Genomic DNA, 23,556 nt, shown 5'->3' with positions numbered 1-23,556 from the left:
CGACTTATATGTTTCCGCTAAATTGTTCTCCGAAGCATTTTATGCAATTATACTGCGTTCGGGTGGTATTCATTCAAATAAAATATCGTCGAAATTACTCATTTTGTGCAACAAATAACTCAACTCGAAAGAACATTTTTGGAAAATGGCCCCAACCGCAAAGAATATGAGCAAAGCTTGTTTTTTATTTTCTTCACCCATTCTGGGTAGGCAAAGGGAACTTGGCCCATACAGCCTATTCTTCAGTAGACTATTTTTATTGAAAGAAAACCAAATCTAACTCATTGAGTCCAATCATTAAATCTGATATTGAAACATTTTTTAAAAATACGTATTTGCATATATTATAAAATTCTTTTTAATATTTTTTTAATTGATATGAAATGAAAAGAAACCTGACCGAACTTATTGAATCCAATTATTATAATATTTAGAAATCATATATCATAAAAACTTCTATGAATCTTTTGAATAAAACCTTCGTGGTTGGTTTTTTCTTTTTAATACACATTGTTTTGACAGTTGGCAAAGAAAACGCACGAGTGCGGGAATGGCAAAGAAAAAGCACGAGTGTGTAATAGCCCACTTTCCGAACGCTATACCTCCCTGCAATATGCCACTTTTTGAGCAACTGTATTAAAAAATATTTTCCGCAACGAAACCTTACACCATGGAGGCTATAGGAACTAGGAAGGCAATCTAAATATCGAATATAATATATTGTTAGAGAAAAAGGTATATTACACATTATACATTTTGTCTTTGGTTATTCGCGACTTATTACTTAAATGCATTGTACTATTTAACTCAAAAAAGTCAATTGTCAAAATGTCAACAGCCATAGAATATTTTTTTGATCAATCTTAGTATTATCTACAATACTCGCAATAAACAGATTGATGACCCCATCTATCTTCTAGTTGCGTTCTATCTACGATTAAATAATTACACTAAACGTTAATTATTTAATCGGTTACCTGCACTGTACAAATTTATTTTCTTAACATTCAATTTCCTCTGGAACTCTTTCAAAAAAGATTTCCTTAGAACACCATCAGACATTAAACGTGACTGAATCCAATCCGATTTGAACACAGGCTTCGTTTACACACACATACAAATTACTTATTTGGTATGGTATTTACCCACCCCTACACGCATTGCCAGTAATATTATTGTTTAGTCTGTAAAACTTTTAATAGGTATTTTTAAACATTATTTTGCATTGTTTAGTAAGCAGTAAGGTTTTATTATAAATTATATGTCTTCAAAATGCCCTCTGTTAGCGAAGCCCAGCTCTTCACAAGCTCCATACGGATCCATGCGGATGTGAGGCTTAAACGAAGAGAAGCTTTTGATCGCCGATAGAAAAGTTCTGCGGTAATATGCTAGGTGCGACAGAGGATGTATTCTGGAATCAGGAAAAACGAGAACGACCAAAAATAATGGGTGAAGCCAACGCCCAAATAGTACGTTGGATTGGACACCTGGTTTGAAGATCGGATTGTCAAAAAAGCTATCCCGGAAACAGACCATCCGCCATCCCAGATATACCTGGAAAGTTGTGGAAAACCAAGCAAAAATAGTTCAATCGAAGCTATAAATTGTGATATAAAATATTAAAACATTTAACTGAATAAAAGTTTTTTTTTTAATTTTCCAAAAACAACATGATTGGGATTTCAATTAGTAAAATAACATTTATCTAAGGAACTTTAATTATAATGTACATAATAAATTATAATCACAGTAGAAATCTTCACTAAGCATGAACAGATGTAACACAATATACAAAAACATGTTTGGTATAAAACTATTGACGAAGTGGATTTAAAAAATATTATTGAGATACGTTGTTTTACTAACCATCAACATAATTTTTTTTACAATAATTCGGATACACAGAAATTAATTCATTTAAAAATAAATATATTAGCGAAAAAAGAACACAGAATTATGAACAAAATATATTAGATCTACATTTCAACAGATACCACATAATATATTTATCGTATTTCTACATGGATACAGTCGTTATCGTAGATTACATATTGTTTTAATGGTTTATATTTATCCTCTTTGCGCTTGAACGAAACCGCATGTGTAGTGAAAATAAAGGAATTTTTTCATAATATTTTACACTAGAATTCCTCTCCTAGAACATATTTTGCTAAGTATTTGTTTTTCAATAATTAGAGTTTTGCGACTACTGAACATCGATTAAATACAAACACCTGCGCTAATTCTGGGTCAAAGTTTTTCTTTTAATCGTGAAAATTTATCATGATTTGTGTAGCATAAAAAAGCGGAATTCGCTAATAATTTTACTTTAAATTCTGTATTGGAAAATCTAGGAACGAATTTAATTGAGCCATGATTAGACTACATAACAGGTATAATATAGTTATACACAATACGATTATATAAATTGGCAGCATTTTTCGTTCAAGCGAGATATACTTGAGACTGATGCTTTACCACTAAATTGGTGCGAAAACTTTCAAGCTATTAAACATATCACGCTTACATTTATTGAAAACCTAATACTGTTATTTTAAATATATTTAATAAGGCAAGAAGTAAAAATAAAACAGAATTTCATTAGTATTAAATAATATAGAAATAAATTTTATAGAAACTTAAAATAAAATAACATTTTAAAGAATTTTTTTCTTGAGTTATCGCGTTAACAGATATTTTGAATACTTGTCTAATTATGAATAAAACAGTGTCGTTTATAATGTTTGAGAGTATATTCTACATATTTTTTGTCTATTACAATCTAAATAAATATTTCACAAAAGCTTTTAAATAACACTTTGTAACAGCTATATTTTAAAATCTAATTTCAGTGTAGTGCTTATAAAATGTAATGCATTATAAATTTATAAATATTTACCAAATAGTGTATAATTCTGCTAAATTTTCTTTGTTGGCAACATTAGCGCAGCACAGACAGTACAGATACAGTGTAGATTTTTAGAAACGTCATAGCGATATTAATTTGATTACTAAATACATCTAAACGGCGTAAAGACATATAAGTTAATACTTTTATATAATATTTTAAAACATAATTTGCAATTTAACAAATTATTTCTATGTAATACTGAAAATTTTTAGTTGCTATTTTATACTGTTTTATTTATGTTTAAATTACTATGTACTTCATGTTTAATGTTAACTTTACAAAATAACACAATAGTTTCCACTAATGATTGTTCAAAGCCGAGTTTGCAAACTTGAGTTGGCTTATAATACCTACACTAGCTCCGTGGCATCGAAGCTAAGAGGCCAGCAACAAATTTTAAATACTACATAGTATGATTTTATACAATTGCGACAAATCGCGCAATAATTGACAACATACTTTATTAATTTAAAGAGGATATAATCTTATGTTTAGGAATGCTTTATGAAGCGTTTATCATTGAATTCATCAGGCATTCTACGCTCTATGGTAACAATAAAATTAGGGAAAAGGTATAGTCTTCTAAATTATCAATTGCATTGACAAATGTATTTAATAAAAATTGTCCCGAACTAAATGATTAATATTTTACTTTAATACGATTGATGTACTATTTAATAGTTTATAATTATAAAGAGTATTTCATTGATTTTAAAAGCCTCATATGTTTTGTGACAACGACAAAACATATATTGTTTATGAATATCTTAAAACAGAACATAAACTTTTATGGAAACGATTTGCTAACAGTACATACAAATTAATTGGCAAGATTGTACATGGCAACACTGTTCTATATGTATGACAGGTTTCAGGTCACTTAGTAAAATTAAATGGTCAGGTCAATTATTAGACACATTTTTCTACAGAGAGTTTATACCTTTTCCCATACAAACAGATCTAGAATCTAAATTCGTACAAGTACATACACACAATCTAATCTACAGAACCCTGCAAATCAGCTTTACTAAGCTTCGTCTAAAATTTAACTATCGTTTTGGACATTCAGGCGGGTATAGTATATTTGGGATGCTAAAGATATTCACTTTATCGACAATTTGAATTAAACAATTAAAATGGATATTGTACTGCAATATTTGTATCAATGTTAATGAATCATTCATAAAAAATAAAGCTATTGAATTATTTATTTTAACCCTATCATGCAATACTACAACTTCACAGATTGTACTGAACGTGAGACTGAAGATTGATATTCTTATTTTATATCTCAAGCCATAATCTCGTCTTGAGCCCTGTCAAAATGTCATCTTCATACATAAAGAATGGTTTTATAACTCTGGAAACGAGAATTAAGTTTGATTGACGTTTTAGAATACGAGATTTAGGTTGCTTGAAACAATTCAAAATGTCGGAATGGTTTTAAAATAAATTATTGTAATATTTTAATTCAATCATCATTTTCAAAATATTAATTTTGATATAAATTTTATAATTTAGTGGTTACCAATAAAATGTTATTTAAATTATATAACCTCAAATTTACGGTAAATTCAATTAGATGGCAATACTTAGAGAGCAACAAGTCGAGTACTACAACCTTGCCATTTCTCTTGCAATTTCTTATGTTCCTCATATTGAGCTTCACTTACGTGTTTTACTGCTGCAGTACCCTGTGGAAGTAAGAAATATAAACTCAACAAATTATCGGACAAATCAATTTAGCCTAACTTATCGAGTCTAAACTAATTCTCAAAATCTTGTGTGTCTTTCATAAGTCAAAAATAAGTCTTGGACAAGCGGGAATCATACCTAAAAAAAGTTCTCTGAACTTTAGGGAAAGAGATGTTTAAAGAAAAACACTTTTTTAACGGATTATAGATATGTATTATTATATTTAAACTTATAATTATTTTTACATAATTTTAAATTTAAACCGACGTTTCGCGTGCTTTACAGCGTGCGTGGTCACGGTGACTGAAGACAAAGGTGTTAAATGTCAAAAAGTATTACAGCTGCAGAAAATGTTGTGTTATCTGTATTTATTTCCCCGGAGTTGGTATCGACTAAAAGATGTAGGGTTTTACATCTTTTAGTCGATACCAACTCCGGGGAAATAAATACAGATAACACAACATTTTCTGCAGCTGTAATACTTTTTGACATTTAACACCTTTGTCTTCAGTCACCGTGACCACGCACGCTGTAAAGCACGCGAAACGTCGGTTTAAATTTAAAATTATGTAAAAATAATTATAAGTTTAAATATAATAATACATATCTATAATCCGTTAAAAAAGTGTTTTTCTTTAAATGTGTAAAAGTTATGTAAATAAAAGACAATACTAAAGAGATGTTTACCAAATATGTTTATCTTTATATATATCTGCTGTTACGAAACTCCTCTTACAGCTAGACCGATTTAAATGAATATTTTGTATGCGTTTGTATGCCCTGGATGGTGGTTTAGATTCACAAATCAACCCGACAGGCGGCGCTGCAGTCGGTATCTGGGTTATTTATTTATCCTATAACTAAACTCGTTTAATATCCTAATTGCTTCAAATATCATACTTTATTTAGATTTAAATTATTACATATTTAATTGCAATTCTCATACTATCACTATCATACCTAAGGGCCGTTCATAAACTACGTTCGCATACAAGGGGGGGGGGGGGGTCAGGCCGAGTGTCAATGGGGGGGAGGGGGTTCAGTGTGACGTATTTTATGAACGGCCCCTTAGTACAATTTTATATATATATTTTTTGCAAATTCGGAATTCTTGTATTAAAATTATCCACTCACACACACCCAAACACAACTATACCTTAATTTTTCTTGGGTCCAAGTTGGCGCCGAGTGTCTGAACCCCTTTAGCTAACTTCGACAGCGGCGAAAGAACCATATCCCGAGCACTGGTCACCGGACTGGCGATATTCCTGAGCTGCCGTATCGCGCTCTCACTGTGAGATGTTGCGATATTGAGCGTTATCTCATGCTGCGAATTGGACCTCACGTGATAATTGACTCCCTCGGGTGTAGAATCGTCGAAAATGTGACTTGAGCTTTGCGACAACTTCTGGGATAGCAACAAAGAGTTGGGCGGAAGTGGTTTAAAATCCGAGTCGATATGAATCTGTGGAGTCGATTCTACATCGAAGGGGTTCGTTTTTTGTGTTTGTGGAGTTGTCGCTGGCTTTTCCGTTGGAGTGGAGGAAGATGGCTCTTCGTGTGGTTCGATTTTGGAGGTGTAAAGTGGATTTTGGATTAATTCACAATCGTCGTCCCTTTTCTGCTGATCTCCGATGTAGTGCTGCATGTTTTCGAAGTTGTCCAAGGTCGGCTCGAAGATATTTGTTCTATTTTCGTCATCGCTTGAGTAATCCGAGCTCATTCCGTCTGAGAGGCTTCCTTTTTTCTTGTTATCCGTTTTGTTTCCTAATGTGAACATTTTTCGTGTTCTAGCGGCACTTTGATCGAATTTAAGTTGTAGACTGGGGCGCGCTCTAGCGTTGAGGGTATGACTTAATTTGTTTAGTTTACTGAATTGCTCCGTCATGTTTGTAAGAGCTTTTGATCCTGTAATATTAATTAAATAGTTTTCAATACTAAAAATTTGACTAAGACTAAGACTATTTAATTAACTTCTATAATCTAATTTCTACACTACAATATTACAGTCTTATATATATAGTCCAATCTAATAGATCACATTTGAAATCTGTACGTTTTGACTAAAATATCGATTAAAATAAATCAATAGGAACTACAATGTATGAGTCGAATCAAGTAATTATGAAAATTTTTATGCTTACATTTCTTTTGATAATGATTTTTATATTTAAAAACTACAAGAAATTGTCAATAAAGTTATTGATATATGAAGAATTATTCCTTCATTACTAATTTAAACTTTTAATATAATATTGAATTTTGAGGTTTCAAAAGTGATCTATTAAATTGGCCTTACTTTACTTATACCTTTAATTCAAAACTCCCAGTTCTATTTAAAACTAAATCTAAAATTATAACTATCGCACTTACACTTTTCTTTGTGATGTCGTGATCGGTAGAATTGATAATTTAATGAAATGGTTAAACATTATCCCTTCTTTGCATGATGATGGCAATCCATCTCATCGTTTTCAGAATAAAAATAAACATTTTTTTTTATTAATCTTCAATTTTTATGTACCTCAAATACATACTAAGGATTTTTTTTAAATAAAAAGTCATGAATCTAAATGATCAATTCTCCGTCACCGTCACAAATATAATATAAAACATAATAAAAAATAAATAATACAATACAAAAATATAATAAATAAAACACTAACGGTCGTATAAAAATGCATGGCGTACATGTACCGGGGTCGGTTACTGTTCGGATTATTTGATGCAAAACATCGCGTGTCGAAGAATTCTTGTCTACCTCTGGATTTTAACGATAATATTATTTTTTTGTATATGTTAAATATCTTTCAATTAAAATATGTGTGCATACTATTTAATAGCCATCCATTAAAAATTATGCAATCTTATAACTGGTACATTTTACATAGGAATCGAGTAAAAGTCAATTGGCATAAACTAACGTTTAACTTCGAGTCTTCTAAATATTAGTATATATTCATATAATATACTAAATATTTATTAGTGTCTGTTAAGTTAAAGTGAACTAACACTTCGAAACAATGAGGGCAAAAAGAGTGTGTGAGAGAGAGAAAGGGTCTCCAAGAGCGAGAGAAACATCTAAAGTTTGACGGTGACATAAAATATAAGATATAAGGCGAAAAAAATTAATTTAATTTAACAGTCTCATACATGTTAATTGTCATATTCCAATCTCACACCGAAATAAAATTGTTAGAAAGAAAATCTCAATCAATTTTTTTTATATTATAACGTACCAACACTCCGTATGTCAGCTACCAGCTGCGTCTCGCTAACATTCCTGGTGAGGGTAGGAAGCCGGGACAGATCGACGTATAGAGAAGACCGCCCTACACCACCTTGACTTGGATGAACCTGTCAAGGATGGCAATACAATGGATAATCTAACATAAAAATTGTATTTTATTTATTATATAGAGTATTTTTGTGTTGTCATTTAGTATAGATATCTTAAAGTTAATTTGCATTAACTACTTTATATTAATAATTGCTTAAGAATATTTTAAGTAAAAATGTTATGATATAAAGTCCATTTTATACTTTTTAGAATTTTATGTAATATTGTAATCTCTATGATTCCGACTGAAGGACTCTGTATCCATGGTTATGAAATAAATTTAAAAAAAAAATCTAACATAAAATTCTCGTGTCACAATTTTCGTTTCCATACTCCTCCGAAACGGCTTGACCGATTCTTATGAAATGTACATATTTATCTATCAACCTCCTTATTGATAAGGAGCCAGCCCAAAAAATTGTATTTTATTTTTTGGACAATTTTTTTTTTGTTTTAATTTTTTTCATCATAAATACATATTTCAAACTGTTGAATCAGTAAAAGTGTGTTATATCGTTTAATACCTTCGATTTTCTTCTTTCCAATTTGATGCCATCGTGAAAGGTTATTGGAGGCAATTTAGCGATGTCGCGAGCTACCATTATGGACTCACATATTGAGTGTAGCGATTCTGAAATATTATAATCGTGCTCTTAAGTATTTTTATAAAAAAAAATGTGTTAATTTGTGTTTTTAAAAAAAACCTTTATATTTATATTTTGACTGTTTACGTAGATTTTAGTACAAACAATTATTGGAGTTTGAGAATGGCAGAAAGTGGAAGTAAATTTAAATTAAAAGTCAACAGTCATTTGCCTAGATGTTAAACAACTAGCTGAATATCTTTCAGGCCGTTAGTTAAATTTATTAAACTAGTTGGCTGCGACATACATACAATATAAACAATTATTGTTTCGCTGGCAATAGAAACCATCACTTCCTGGCTACTCATCCAAAAACGCATTTCCATTAACTATATTAAAATAAGAGTTTCTAAAAATATGGCTAAATTTTGAATAGCTTTGCATTATACGTGAACTGTTGATTCAAAAGAATTCGAGTGCAGATATTTAAATTTGTATATATACGTATATTTCATACAAAAAAAAACTATTAACTATCTAATTTATTTTTTCAGGCGTAGAGACCTGACGACCCCATCGCCCACTGGTGAAATAACCTGTGAAAGAGGTTATTTCACCAGTGCAATCAGTCAATCCCCTTCCTAGTGGGAGTGCCATGCTGTTGCTTTCGGGCTTCAGCCAAATGGGCAGGCACGACCGGGGCAGTACCACTGTCTCACAGAAAACCGGCGTGAAGTGATGCAATAGGTTTATCTTATTGTACTCGCGTTTCGTTCGGTGAGTGAGACTCCCGGAGCCCCCCCCCCCCTTCCCCAGAGTATGACGGTGCAGTTTAAAGAAAGACTACCCCGGGGGGGTACCACACGTGGAGAATCCCCCTCTGGGCGTCCATCATCGGAACAATCAGTATCCGGTGGTGGATGCACAGGCTGCCCTTCGTATTCCGGGGTGGGCAAAAACTGCGCTCTAAACAAAACATCCAGTTCTAGTTTTAGGTTTCGATCTCGGGGCAAACGGAAGAATTCGCCGAAGGCAACCCCTTCCACGCTCACAGTGGACTTTACCAATGTTAGGGGGCTCAATTCAAACCTAAGCGCGGTTCACTTTCACCTTGAATCTGCGAAGCCGGCCTTATTCTTCCTGACTGAGACTCAGATATCCTCCCCGGCTGATACTTCTTACCTCTCCTACCCGGGGTACAAATTGGAACATTCATTTGTGCCGCGGGCGGGAGTTTGCGTGTACGTCAGAGAGGATATCTGTTCTCGTCGCCTTGGGACGCTTGAAGGAAGGGACCTATCTAACCTCTGGCTCCGCATAGACTGCGATGACCATCCGCGATTCTATGCGTGCCTGTATAGGTCCCATAGCGGAAATGACGAAACTGACCGACTCATCGAGCACATCCAAATGGCTACAGATTCCCTGCTTGAAAGGGTTCCTACCGCCGAAATCGTGATACTTGGCGATTTTAACGCCCACCATGCCGATTGGCTCGGCTCTGAAACCACCGATCACGCGGGAAGATCCTTTCACGACTTTGCTTTAGCCTACGACCTGACACAAATGGTCCCTGCGATTACGCGAATACCAGATGTGGACGGTCATAAACCCTCTTTGTTGGACCTTCTGCTGACTTCGCATCCGGAGAACTATCAAGTCTTCGTTGACCCGCCATTGGGTTCATCGGATCATTGTGTGGTCCGGAGTACTGTGCCATCTACGCGCCCTTCGCGGTCGCGCTTTTTGGGTTTTCGCCGTATTTGGCACTACAAGTCAGCAGATTGGGACGGGATGCGGTCTTTCTTTGCGTCCTACCCTTGGGGGCCTATTTGCTTTTCGTCTGAAGCTCCAGATTCCGGTCGCTGCCTCTGTCGCCGATGGTCGGTTGGCTGGTTCTGCAGGGAATGGAACTCTTTATTCCTTTTTCTGCGGTGCCGATCGGTGGCAAGTCTCAGCCCTGGTTTAAGCGTTCTTGCAAGGCAGCCTCGCGTCGAAAGCGAGAATGCTTTAAGGCATGGGCAGAAGCGGCGAAATCTCGTGATGCTAATACCAGCGAACTCAAAAAAGCATATAACTCAGCCTCCAGGTCCTTCAAACGGGAAATCACTAAAGCAAAGTCAGAGCACATTGCCAGATTTGGCGAGAGATTGGCCCAACTCCCTTCGGGGACTCGAGCCTTCTGGTCTCTAGCCAAAGCTGTCCAAGGGAATTTTTGTCAGCCCTCCATTCCACCATTGCACAGGGAGGATGACTCGCTGGCCCACACTGCGAAGGAGAAGGCCGACCTTTTAGGCTGTCTCTTCGCGTCCAACTCGACTTTGGATGACCGAGGGAGATCACCACCGAGCATTTCACGGTGTGATTCTTCGATGCCGGAAGTTAAATTCCGGCAACGTGCTGTCCGTAAAGCATTATCTTCCTTGGACATACATAAGTCGAGCGGGCCGGATGGTATTCCTCCAATTGTGCTGCGTACTTGTGCTCCTGAGTTGGCTCCGGTCTTAACGCGCCTTTTCCGGTACCTGTACTCGCTTGGCACTGTCCCGGAGTGCTGGAAGATCGCTTCGATACATCCGATCCCTAAAAAAGGCGATCGCTCCGATCCGTCCAACTATCGCCCAATAGCGATAACCTCCTTGTTCTCCAAAATAATGGAATCCATTATTAATTGCCAGCTCCTCGAGTATCTGGAGGGCCACCAGCTGATAAGTGACTCTCAGTACGGCTTTCGTCGTGGTCGTTCGGCTGGTGACCTTCTTGTATACCTTACGCATAGATGGGCGGAGGCAATTGAGTCCAAGGGGGAGGCTCTAGCGGTTAGTTTGGACATAGCGAAAGCCTTCGATCGGGTGTGGCACAGAGCACTGCTCTCGAAGCTTCCAGCCTATGGGCTTCCCGAGAAATTATGCGATTGGATCTCCAGCTTTCTGGCCGATCGGAGCATCAAGGTCGTCATCGACGGAGCATGTTCCGACCTTAAACCCGTGAACGCTGGGGTCCCACAAGGCTGTGTTTTATCCCCGACCCTGTTTCTTCTGCATATCAATGATATTTTGCAACTTAGCAACATTCACTGCTATGCGGATGACAGCACTGGGGACACTCTTTACACTGGCCGGGCAAGTATTTCTCGGGCAGATGTCGATGAGTACCGGAACAAACTTGTGTCTGAAGTAGAAACCCTACTACGTGGAGTCTCTGACTGGGGCAGACTAAACCTAGTCCAATTTAACCCCAAAAAGACACAAGTTTGCGCGTTTTCCGCTAAAAAAATACCCTTTGTCGCTACTCCTCTTTTCGAAAACACTCTCCTTAAAGCCACAGCTAGCATTGGAATACTTGGCGTTGACATATCGAACGACGTTCAGTTTCGCGGTCACTTGGAGGGAAAGGCAAAATTAGCCTCCAAAAAGCTCGGTGTGCTCAGCAGGGCGAGACGGTACTTCACTCCGGGCCACCGCTTGCAACTATATAAAGCGCAAATTCGGCCCCACATGGAGTACTGTTCCCACCTTTGGGCGGGTGCTCCCCAGTACCAGCTTCTTCCACTTGACCGTATTCAACGAAGAGCGATTCGAATCGTTGACGACCAAAATCTCTCCAAGCGGCTTGATCCTTTGGCGTTGCGTAGAGATGTGGGGTCTCTCTGCATCTTCTACCGCATTTACCATGGAGAGTGTTCAGATGAGTTGTTCGGATTAATACCTGCAGCTGAGTTTCATCATCGGACGTCGAGGCAGAATACAAAATTCCACCCGTATCACCTCGACGTCCGCCGTTCCACAACTGCGCGTTTTTCCAGGCAGTTTTTACCGCGCACCACTACTCTGTGGAACCAGCTGCCAACTGAAGTATTTCCGAACCAATTCGACTTAGGGTCCTTCAAGAAAAGAGCGTACCAATTCTTAAAAGGCCGGCAACGCACTCGCGAGCCCTCTGGCATTGAGGGTGTCCATGGGCGGCGGTATCACTTAACATCAGGTGAGCCTCCTGCCCGTTTGCCCCCTGTTCTATAAAAAAAAAAAAAAAAAAACTATTAATTCACAAGTCGTTAACAAACCTATCATTTCATCCTTGGTGTTGATAACAACGGCCATGTTATTGAAGAATCGTAGGGTTGTCGATCGGAACATGTGGAAATACCCGGCTTCCGTATTATACACGTAATGAATCCGAATACAGTGGACCGGCTCGGTGGCACTCTTGCGGCCTACGCTAAATATCTGTAATTGTGCCAAGGCATAGTAAAACCTTTAATGCAATTTTATCAAGTAATATTTAGTACTGATGAGATTCTTAGAGATTTGTTCTCCCTATAGCTATAGATTATGACAATTTAATTAATCTGACTGACTGATAGGGCAGACGAAACATACATACATTTTATTGATTCCCAACCAATGTTTTTTTCGTTAAGGGCCTACATTATAAGATGGCAAAAAAATACCATAATGGTACCAGTACCAGTATGGTACATACCAGAATGGTACATACCAGAATGGTGCATACCAGAATGGTACATACTTTGATTAATTAAATATCAAATAAATTTTTAAAAAATCGCATAATTCGTTCAAGTATTATGTAACGAATTGGAGTGGGGGAGGGTATGGGGTAAAACGTTACGATTCGGGGCGGGGATTTAATTATGCGTTATTATTTATATTACTATCGAGATTCCAATACTTTACACCACATAAATAGCAACTTTTAGTTTTAATGAGTCACTGCATGGTAACAAAACGTTTTACTAATGGGTACAGAAAAAACTTTACGGCGCGTTACATGGGAGGGATTACGCGTTACATCAAGAATCTCCAAAAATTGCGTGACGTCATACTTGAACGCTCGCTCACTGTTGGGACAGTCGAATAGATTTTATTGATTCACAACCTATTTTTTTTGTAAAGGCCCAATCTGACCTATAAGATGGCAAAAGAGACAGCAATAGTTCATACTTTAATTAATTAAATACATTGAATTGAAAAAAAAATCTATTACGGACTTATATACAAACATACGATTCAGACTAAAACTGTGTGCGTAAAGAGAACCGTCTACATATATTATTTATTAGTTAGCCCTATTATATAGACATATGGGTCTTACAGTGGAATTTGTGTCCAGGGTGCCAAGTTCCACAGCCGTGACGTCACCCAATGCAACCCTTTGTACGGATAGTAGCCGGTCTGACGTCTCATCGTAATCAGTGACGTAATACGCCTCGCTTGTCAGCACCAACACACTATCCATCTCTGTCTCATGGGGATCACCCGTACTGCAAAAAAAAAAAATTAATAGATAAATATTTGAGATTACTTTAACTAATACAAATTGTTTATGTTATACAACTTAAGGTTATACAACTTAAATGACGTTGTGGTTTATGACATTTTCTTTTGAATTATTGTATGTAAAGGGAGGATAAAACTTGCTGAGTTTCTTGCCCGTTCTTCTCAGAACAAGACCTCCTGGTAGTCTTGCGAACGGATGGCGTAGTTTTGCTCTTTCGCGAATTTTGTAAACGTTCTTGACATTCATAAGCATGCCTTAAGTCGCATCTAAACTGAATAAATAAATTTTGATTTGATTTGTTTTATAAAATTATTTAAGAATTCATCGTTGTAAGGACCCACCAAAACGTCTATTCTTGTGTGTAACAATCCGGCAAAAAGAATTGGAATATTTAGAATTTAAATCTGAGATAGCCACACGCTGATAACGGTTTATAGGATCTGTCGCTTTTTTATCTTTTCTATTCTAAACTCTTTTCTTTTATTAACTTTGTTTCTTCAGTGTAAACTTTAATATATGTACTTAAGAGCTGAAGAAGTTTCCTTTGTTTCCCTGCCTAGCCTAAAAAACTATTATTATATGGTGCCCGCCTTACGCGCACCTATAATTTAGCTCCACCCACCGTGCACGTGTCGTCGCACATAGCGCTAAATTCACCGACGCGGTGGTAAAGAGGAGTGGTATTAATTGGTCGCTACAGATCTATATCTCCCAAATCTATCAACTAAATTAATCACAGCTGTATTAGAAGAAATCTTTAGATAATAAAAAGGGGCTGAATACGGACTGAACATCAACGGAGAACAGCTGACACACCTGCGATTTGCCGAAAACTTAAGTCATGCTAGACAGATGGAAAATCCATAACTGGGAAAATATGGAAAAAAAAATCGAAAATTTCATCTTTCGCCTTATTCTACGTTTGAAGAAAAAACGATCTAACAGTACAGTAGAAACAACCCAAATTATAGCTATATTCGGGGTGGCGGTTTTTTGTGACGGCGCGCACACCGTATAATCTTTCATAATTCTTAAAAAAATCCTTTTTTAATAAAGATCATTGAACGTTAATAAATCATCACGGCAATACATAAACTCACAGTGGTTGTCTAGAAGAAATCGCTCTAAAATTATGTTAATATTTTCCTTTTATGTAATGCAACGAAGTGTTAATAAATAAATAAATAAATAAATAAACAACTGTTCAGATATATTTAATTGTCTGAATACTAACTGTGGATCCGCATCAATGAGACCCCATGAGCCCAAAATCGGTTCCGTATCGACGAGGAGTTTCTTGCAATCGTCAATTAGTGACTTCACATGCTGGGCCATCGCTTCTGTACTAGGAGCTGGTTGTTCCAGCTAAAAAATTTAAGGCGATATTAATACTCTCGTCTCTTTCTATCCTACTGTTTATTTTATTATGAAAAGGGACAGATAGATAAAACAGATCATCAGGTTATGTTTAGTTTTTATGTATAAGTCTTCTAGAACACTTTACTTAAAATATTTGTGCATTGTACTTTAACACAAAGATATAAGGGTCAATTCAAAGTCTAGATAAAGAGCTAAGCGCTATACTTAGATTATAAGGAGTCTTACAATAATAGTATATCCTTTTCTTATTTATTTAATTATGTTCTACATAAAAATTGAATTTGTATATTGAACATAATTAAATGAAAAGGAGGACAACTGCCTCATCGCTTTCGAGCGATCTCTTCCAGGCAACCAGTATATAAAAAGAATACATACATTAAAGACATCAAGCTTGATGCCGGTACTAGTGCACTTATTGCAGGGCACAATCAGTTGTTCGGGGATGGAGCGGGACTCCCCAGTCATCACATCTATTGCCACTTGACGCAACGCGTCTTTGAACGTTGACAAATAGTATCTGTAAACAACATAAACTTTTAAATTTGACATTACATTTTCGTCTAAGAGCTAGCAACGTTTTTGAGAGAGCATTTCAGGTAGGCCAGTTTTTAGATATCCTATCTCTCTCACTCTCCCGCACGTCATATGGACTGTCTGGCTGGTGGTAGTGGTTGCGTTCATCAGTGCGCAATGCGCATCCTACCTGCACAGGTAAAATATCGATTTTTTAAATCATTTTAAGAAGTTTTGTTTCTTTTGCATTATATTTATTGTACTTTCCACAACGTAAATCTAATATTGCCAGACATTTTTAATGCTGTTAAAAGTGTCCCAGACGCTAATTTCGAATTAAAAAAAAAAAACAAAATAATTCAGTATGGCCGAAATTGTTTTATAATATTATTTAAGTATCTAAAAACTTAAAATTAATTTGCCAAACACATTAAGAAAGTGATAATTTTGTAAACTAAATTGAAATAAAGAGATGTATATGTTAGAATGTGTGGTTGATGGACAGACGCATCCTGTCCGATGATTTAGAAGTAAGTCAGTGACTCGCTGATTCTAAGTTCGACGGTAGAGAACATGTAATTGGGTCTGTATTACAGGTTATAGTAAAAATCTATTGACCAAGTTGTTTTAAATAAATAATTACCTATTTGCTGAAGCAACACCATCTTTCATCATACCCGTAAGCTTTCTCTCACCCGTTCGTGTGTAATCACCCTAAAAAACAATTATTAGAAATTAGTCAATTTGTTACCGACTCTTAAATGCAGATAGAAAAATAAACTATTTTTTTAGTTATAAAGAATATTTTTTATATTTTATAATTTAATTTCCTTAATATTCTCTTATTCAAAACTATTTTCAACAGGAAGTTTAAGAAAAAAATGTTGATTTTCTATTTGTCTTCTATATATGTATATCTTTACTGTACGTATGTCACTGTAAACGAAGTATATCTGAACTCTTCTTAAACGGCTGGACCGATTTGAATGATTGTTCTCGTATGCCTTTGGTGGAGCCCTGGATTTGTTAATCTAAACTAGACTCACATATCAGGCCAGCAGATGGCGCCGCAGTCGGTATCTATGTTATTTATTTATACTACGCCTAAACAGCTATTTTTTCAGGTACGACACTCAGATAGCTTGACTGGTAACCAAGCGATCTGGGTTCGATTCCCAGTCTCTGCCGTCCGAATTATTTTTCGTTTGCCGAAAGAAATTCCATGCATGACAATGTCTGTCACCACCCTAGTTTATTATATTATTCAAAGTAAAATAACACACAATTCCAACCAATAATTATTATTTAATGGATTTTGTCATAAGTTTCTGTAAACATTGCCCGAAACTATAAAATAATAATACCTTAAGAGCCTTAGTCCCAGCGTATTGCCGTGAGATGACATCTCCGCTGTCTGCCCACATAGATAAGAAGGCCTGTCGTAGGGCGGGCGGGAGACCACCACCGCCTAAGCCAAGACGACGTAGCTGAAGCTCTAACACCAGCTTTGCAATAGCAGTCTGAAAAGCATAATTAGTATAAATCCATATTGACATTCTTAGGAGATTTATTAATTATAAACCATGTAACAATTGATAGTTAAATTTTTAATTAGCTTACATCTTAAGTAGTCTCTAATCAACATGGTGGATGCAGTACGACGTTATCGTTTCGAACTATTTTACGACTTTTTTAAACGTATTACGTATAATATTACGCATAATTTAAAAAAAGTTTAAGGGTAGTACTAATCCAGCCTAGCTCTTTGCAGATGCACAGAAGTCCCCTGGGCACATTAAGACACATGTCATTGTCATGTCATGTCGTTGTCATGTCATGTCATTGTCATGTCATTCTGTTGACCTACTTTTATTCGTTCATGGTGCGCAATAGCAGGTCAGTTTTAATAGTAAAAAAACTATGATTCGTATTACATAAGCACAGTATTTGACATATAAAAACCAGGAATAAGTATACAGTTAACGCCTAGGTTTATTTATGTGTGATATTTTTTTTAATCACAACAAAGGTTGTCTATCCTTTTCGCGCTTACCTGTACAACGTTAGTGCGATCGAGACAATCGATGCAATTCACACGAAAGACGCCATTTTGGCCGCAAATGAGGCCGCGGTCGTCGCGCCAACAGAATCGCATTTCATCTATGATGTCTGCGATTGCATTAATCAGTATACTGACGTTTTCATAGTGCATACCGCGGCTAAAAATATTTGAAAATTATCACCATATAAACAAAAGAGTGTGTACTTATGTACACGCGTTAGAAGTTATACTTCTTTGGCGTATGGAAAAAAAATAATCAAAAAGATTTTATTTAAATAAATAAATTATTAGTAATATTATCACCGTCGTATATGAAATTGATTTAAAAACACCAAAATAATATTTATTTATTAACACCGTTTAATTGTTCTGTTACGAAACTTACGAACTGGAACATATTTATCGATTTCCATGACACCTAGACCTAACATTACGATGTCGAATTTAGGTGTTGGTCTGCGCGCGCATCGTAAAAATTCACTCTCATCATTTTTCTCCATCGCGCCAAAAGAAATATAACTTCTTGGCCTCAGATTTCTGATTCTGTTTCATGATCAATTTTAAATCTAATAGGCAAGTAGGTGATCAGCCTCCAGTGCCTGACACACGGTTCGAACTAACGACCTCAGTTATGAGAATCGCACGCTGAAGCCACTAAGCCAACACTGCTCATATCATCTATAATTTATGGTCAGTCAGTCAATCTTAATTGTTTTACCCATTTGCATCAACATCCACTTGGGTAAAAACACATAAATAATAAAACATCAAAGACTATAATATATTTTATAAATATTATAGCCTCTTAATTTCCATAAGAGATAAAGCCTATATTTGAATAATAAAAAACAAACTAGACAAATTCGGTCTTATACGGGTTCCATAATACAAACTTACCAATATTCATGAAAATCAAACGTAGCGTAAATAATATCGGGGCTATTGTACTTTAACACATGGTTTCCATACGTCTCCCATATAATCTTCTCTCGGCCTTGCTGTTCTACCAGGTTTACGATACAAACTTGCTTGTAAATATTTAGTTCCTCTTCGAAGTGTTTCTTGAAGGCTTGGTGTGACTCTTCTTCCGCTGAAATGAAACATAACATGAGCTGAGTTGGGTTTGCTAAGAGGTGAGATCTCGCAAGTAAGGCGCGGTACTTGCAATTTTAGTGGAATCTATATAACTCGAATGTCAAGAGACATGCGAGTTTTCGACTTTAGAACTACGAGATACATATAAGTTAACTGTTGAAACTTCGACGTACAGAGGCGAGATTTCTGTGTATTTTTCGATTTGTACAGTCGAATTTGAATAACAATTCAACTTAACTTTTGTAGTATACAATTTTTACATACTAAAACGAATAATGAATTAAACTGAACACTAAAATAAATAAATAATTGCATTGATTTTATTGGTATTATTTATAGGAATTCCGAGTAAGACGTCAATTTATTTCACTAACTTACGGCGTCTTCGTTTTGAAATTCGAGTTATAAATGTGTATTATCAATACTTCGTAGGGAAAGGGCTATTGTTCGCGTTCCAAAGTCTCAATTATTCGAGATGAGACGCGGCGTCTTTAAGGGTTCAGCGGAAGACAATGCTCGCTTTACTAAGAATTTCGACTATATTACATGACATATATTATATTTTACAAGTAAAAATAGTTTTTATTACTAACTTAATGTTGTCAAATCTAATATTAATCAAAAGGTAAGTTGATTTTTGCGATAAAATAACAGACCGGCAACGCACTTACGAGCACTCTGGCGTTGAGTGTTCATGGGTGGCGGTATCATTTAACATCAGGCTTGCGTTCTATAAAAAAAAACCATTCATTTTTCTAAACTATGATTTACTTACTTCTATCAAGCCGAGGTGGTGGCCTGAACTTGTATTCTGGCTGACTCCAGAATATTGGCACGGATCCGCGGACCTTGGCAGAAAGAAATAAATCTTAATTATTCACACATTCTAGATTTTTTATTAGTGGCTTGCATTACAATTGCAGTCGAAATACCACTACTGAAATATTACAGAACAAAAAAACAGCGAACACCACAGTTTGAGTTGAATGACCACTTTCAGAGATTCACCTGTGCATAACGATAGTTTTTGTAGCAGTATTTATGCACACCTCGAATAATAACAATTTGATGAAAATCTCTGTATGCAAAATAACATTGACCGCCTTCAAGTACTTCATATACTTGACCCATATGGTGTAAACCTAGAGCTACGGGCTACACAAACATAATTGATCAAAAGTCTATTTAGCATATTGCTAGGATTGCAAGACACAGTTTCATAATTACGACTCATACATTTGCCCCTGAATATTTTAATGGCTGCACGCCAAAAAGTCTAAGCAAAAGTACTTAAACTGAAACTTAAAATGCCGTTATTGATTGCTTTAAAAGCCAGCGATATATTTGAAGGCATAAGCAAAAAGATTGCATCATCGCTGTTTATTATGAACACGCAAAATTTCCGTCAACTCAATACTTTCATAGATTTAGTAAACAATTCACAAAAAAATTATACTTCATACAAACTTTAATAAATATTTTTTTACAGATGTAAATTAATCTTATTAGGATAGGCAAACAAGGATACGGGATGCCCACAAAGAGCAGTCATCGTAGTCCATGAAGACCCAATTTAGTGGGTGTGCAACCAATTGTAAAACATTTCTATTGATTTTAATGAAACCCGAAGAAACTTAATAGTATTAAGTTTCTTAGTGCTTAGGGCTGCTTAATCAATCTTAATATTAATGCTACGTACATAATAAAAGATCTTTATATTTTTTTATTCCAATACTATTTTATTAAGTGGTAATAAATTTAATTAATAATACCTGTACAAATGAAGCTCGGTGTATGCTGTCAGAGCAAACAAGTGACACAATTTGCTCGGTCTCCACATAGTTGGCTACTTTACCACTTGGCTCTATCCCTCTACGATTGTATCTGATAACAACACATACATATTATTAAAAAATCTCACAAAATTTTCTTATTATTCAAGAAGGTATTATATGCTAATTGATCCGCTTTTTATAGTACTACTATGGCGACACAACCCAAAATATACACATAGCATATAAACATATGCTATGTGTCAATGAAGAATTCATACTAATGTGTGTTGATAAATATTGGTAGTATCTGTCATGTACACAAAAATTTTTCTCTTTAATATACATTAGCAAATACTTTTAACTGTAATTATCCTTTGGGTTGTGTTGCAAGCATAATCCTGTGTTAATTGATTAGTTTTCTACTTTTCTTAGAAGCCAAACATATAAAGGAATTTATTATGACTGAACAACTGAAAAAGATATGAATTCTACATTTGCAATTATGAATTATGAGATTACCTGGTTCCAGCCTGATATCTAGATCTTCTCGATATAAGACCAAGGGTGAAAGTATCATCTGAGGTGTTATTACTAGATAGGGTTTCTGTATTCAGTGGATTAACATCTGCCGGCTCACAGGCTATTTGGGATAGATGTATGTATCCTTGAATTATTGGTAGCACCCATTCATCACAGGCAGGGCTCTAAAAAACACTACTGATGATGCTTACATAACTTTTGTTAGTCTAAATTACATTTTAGTGTCTTGAAAATCTGCCAGGTGTTAAAAAATATAGGAACCCTAGTGGTTAGTTTGCCCAGTTTAACTATGAGGTCAAGCATTTAAATCATGTCTCATGGATCTCTCTCTTTCTTGGGAGCATTTCAGTAATAGAATATTATTTATATATTGAGCAGTAACTGGCATCTCCTTAAAACTTAAATCAATATATATACACATGCTTGCTTACATAAAAGAAACAGATACTTAGAGACATTGGTTTCTTTTGTTTTTAAAACAATTAAACTTAAATTTTCATTAAAGTTTATTTTTAAGCAAAGTATTCTAACAAATATAAAATGGTTGTACTAGTCCTGATTAGACACTTACATCTACTACACTTAAGTTAGTAGTTTCTTGAATTGTAATATTTATTACATGTGAGCAATGACTCACACACGCAATGTGGTTAATTAATAATATTAATTTTATAGGTAAATTTGTACTGTAATTAGTCATATTTTAACTTTTTACCTCCAATGCTATGATATCCTTTAACATATATTTATTCCAAAAGAATCTATCATCAACATACTTCCACCATCTAGTTAAATCTGTGACAGGTTTACACACATTTTCCTCTGTTTCAAGCATTTTCTCTATCTCGTATTGTCTTTGTAGACTGTTTGTCAAATCTAATGTTCTACAATAATAGAAACTATCAGAATCATCAAATATCTTATGAAGTTCATCTGTAAGCCTCTTCTCAAATTTGTCATCCAGTTTCACATCTCTCTGTTTTTTCACAGTTTGCTTTACCTGGTGAAAATAACTATTCTTATAATAAATTCATATAACAAGTTATTCTTCTAGTATTATAGTATTAAGGACTTTTAAATGACATGCTCATAAACTCTTATCCTTACTTACTAACAAGTGGGAGCTAGGTAAATACATTATCTCTCTATAGGGCAAACCTTAAATCAATAAAAACATAACATTTTCTATAACTGTACTTGGCATTGTATACTAGTATAGTGAAATTGATCAATTACCTTATCAAATACATTTAATAATTGTAATAATATGAAGATTACCTGAGTAGCAGCTTGTTGAGTAGTTGTTTTAATTGTATTGCTTACATTTTTTACTGCACCAACAGTTTTATTCAAAAATGCAGAATTTTCAAATAACCTTGCACCCATTTTTCTGTTATTGGATCTATTTGAATTAACAGATGATGATGAACCATGTTTTGTGCATGGACATAGTTCTAGCTCTTGATTTGTCATACCCATGTTCAGAAAACATATTGATTTAATTTTATAAATAGTATGGTGGAAATAAATTTGTCCAACTGGTACAGATTCTTTTATAATCATAAGACGTGGTTCATAAACATTGGAATGTTCTACTTTTCCTATGATGCCCTCTGTTATACCTAAGCATTCTATATCTTCTATATCAGATAGATCCCATGCTAGAACAATAACAACGTTAAAAAACGATGCACTGTAATTGTTTTATTATTTTATAATTTTATAGAAAACAAAATATGAGAAGATATTTTTTAATTTTGTGAATAGTTTACATTAATTCTAGTTTCCTTGTAAATAATGATTTATTATTTAAATTTTAAACTGACCTGAACGGACGGAGAACGCACCAGTTACTCGATTCCACCAGAGACTAGATTCATTTCTAACAAATATGTAATATGTTTCGGACCTAAACACTTCCATTTTAATTTTGATTTAAAACCGCGTAATTTCCTGTTTAATTTTCATTGTTTTTGTTGTTGTCGACTTCTGTATGAAATTGACGTTTTGAAATAATTATTAGGAATGAAAGGGGGTGGGGCGATGACGAATATTGGCAGAATTGGACTCATAGGAGATAGGTTACACTTCGTGCTACGCAGTTGACAAAAATGTGAGTATGAAATCTACAGTTCATCAATTTTTCAAATTATAACAATATGCTAAATTTAAAAAAAGGACTACAAAAATTTCGTTAGTTATTGCTTTTTCCAAGATTGAAAAGATAGCATGGAACAGAAAAACCATATTTAATTAGGTTTAGAATTTGTAAATAATTCTGATATATCAATTATGGTTGGACATAGCAAAATTACAAAGTATGAATATTGGTTCTCGTATTAAAATTATATAAAAACTGT

At 35.1% G+C, this 23,556-nt stretch overlaps 1 protein-coding gene across 1 annotated transcript; it reads right to left on the bottom strand.

The window, feature by feature from the left end:
* Positions 1 to 1,725: 1,725 nt before the first annotated feature.
* Positions 1,726 to 23,229, bottom strand: LOC110991826 (phosphatidylinositide phosphatase SAC2). The gene is made up of 18 exons (XM_045632741.1): positions 23,023 to 23,229; positions 22,475 to 22,857; positions 21,912 to 22,196; positions 21,176 to 21,360; positions 20,654 to 20,765; positions 19,657 to 19,729; positions 18,684 to 18,876; positions 17,778 to 17,943; positions 17,089 to 17,244; positions 16,368 to 16,438; positions 15,587 to 15,728; positions 15,063 to 15,193; positions 13,643 to 13,811; positions 12,594 to 12,756; positions 8,471 to 8,577; positions 7,846 to 7,963; positions 5,763 to 6,514; positions 1,726 to 4,605 (listed from the first exon to the last, which is right to left on the bottom strand). Exons 1-18 carry the CDS (start codon positions 23,117 to 23,119, stop codon positions 4,504 to 4,506), a joined length of 3,405 nt encoding a protein of 1,134 aa, XP_045488697.1. The 5' UTR covers positions 23,120 to 23,229; the 3' UTR covers positions 1,726 to 4,503.
* Between the last annotated feature and the right edge of the window lie 327 nt (positions 23,230 to 23,556).

Source organism: Pieris rapae, chromosome 2, assembly GCF_905147795.1.
Source record: "Pieris rapae chromosome 2, ilPieRapa1.1, whole genome shotgun sequence".
NCBI lineage: Eukaryota > Metazoa > Arthropoda > Insecta > Lepidoptera > Pieridae > Pieris > Pieris rapae.
Note: the sequence above shows the minus strand (reverse complement) of the source record. Positions and strands in the feature narration are given on the sequence as shown.

Excerpts from the sequence above, each read along its gene's own strand:
- LOC110991826 (XM_045632741.1), bottom strand. The coding sequence starts at position 23,119 with ATGGAAGTGTTTAGGTCCGAAACATATTACATATTTGTTAGAAATGAA. Across the intron at positions 19,730-20,653 it reads ACCGAGCTTCATTTGTACAG|GTCCGCGGATCCGTGCCAAT; the intron begins GTATTATTAATT and ends CTTTCTGCCAAG. Across the intron at positions 12,757-13,642 it reads CCCTGGACACAAATTCCACT|ATATTTAGCGTAGGCCGCAA; the intron begins GTAAGACCCATA and ends GCACAATTACAG.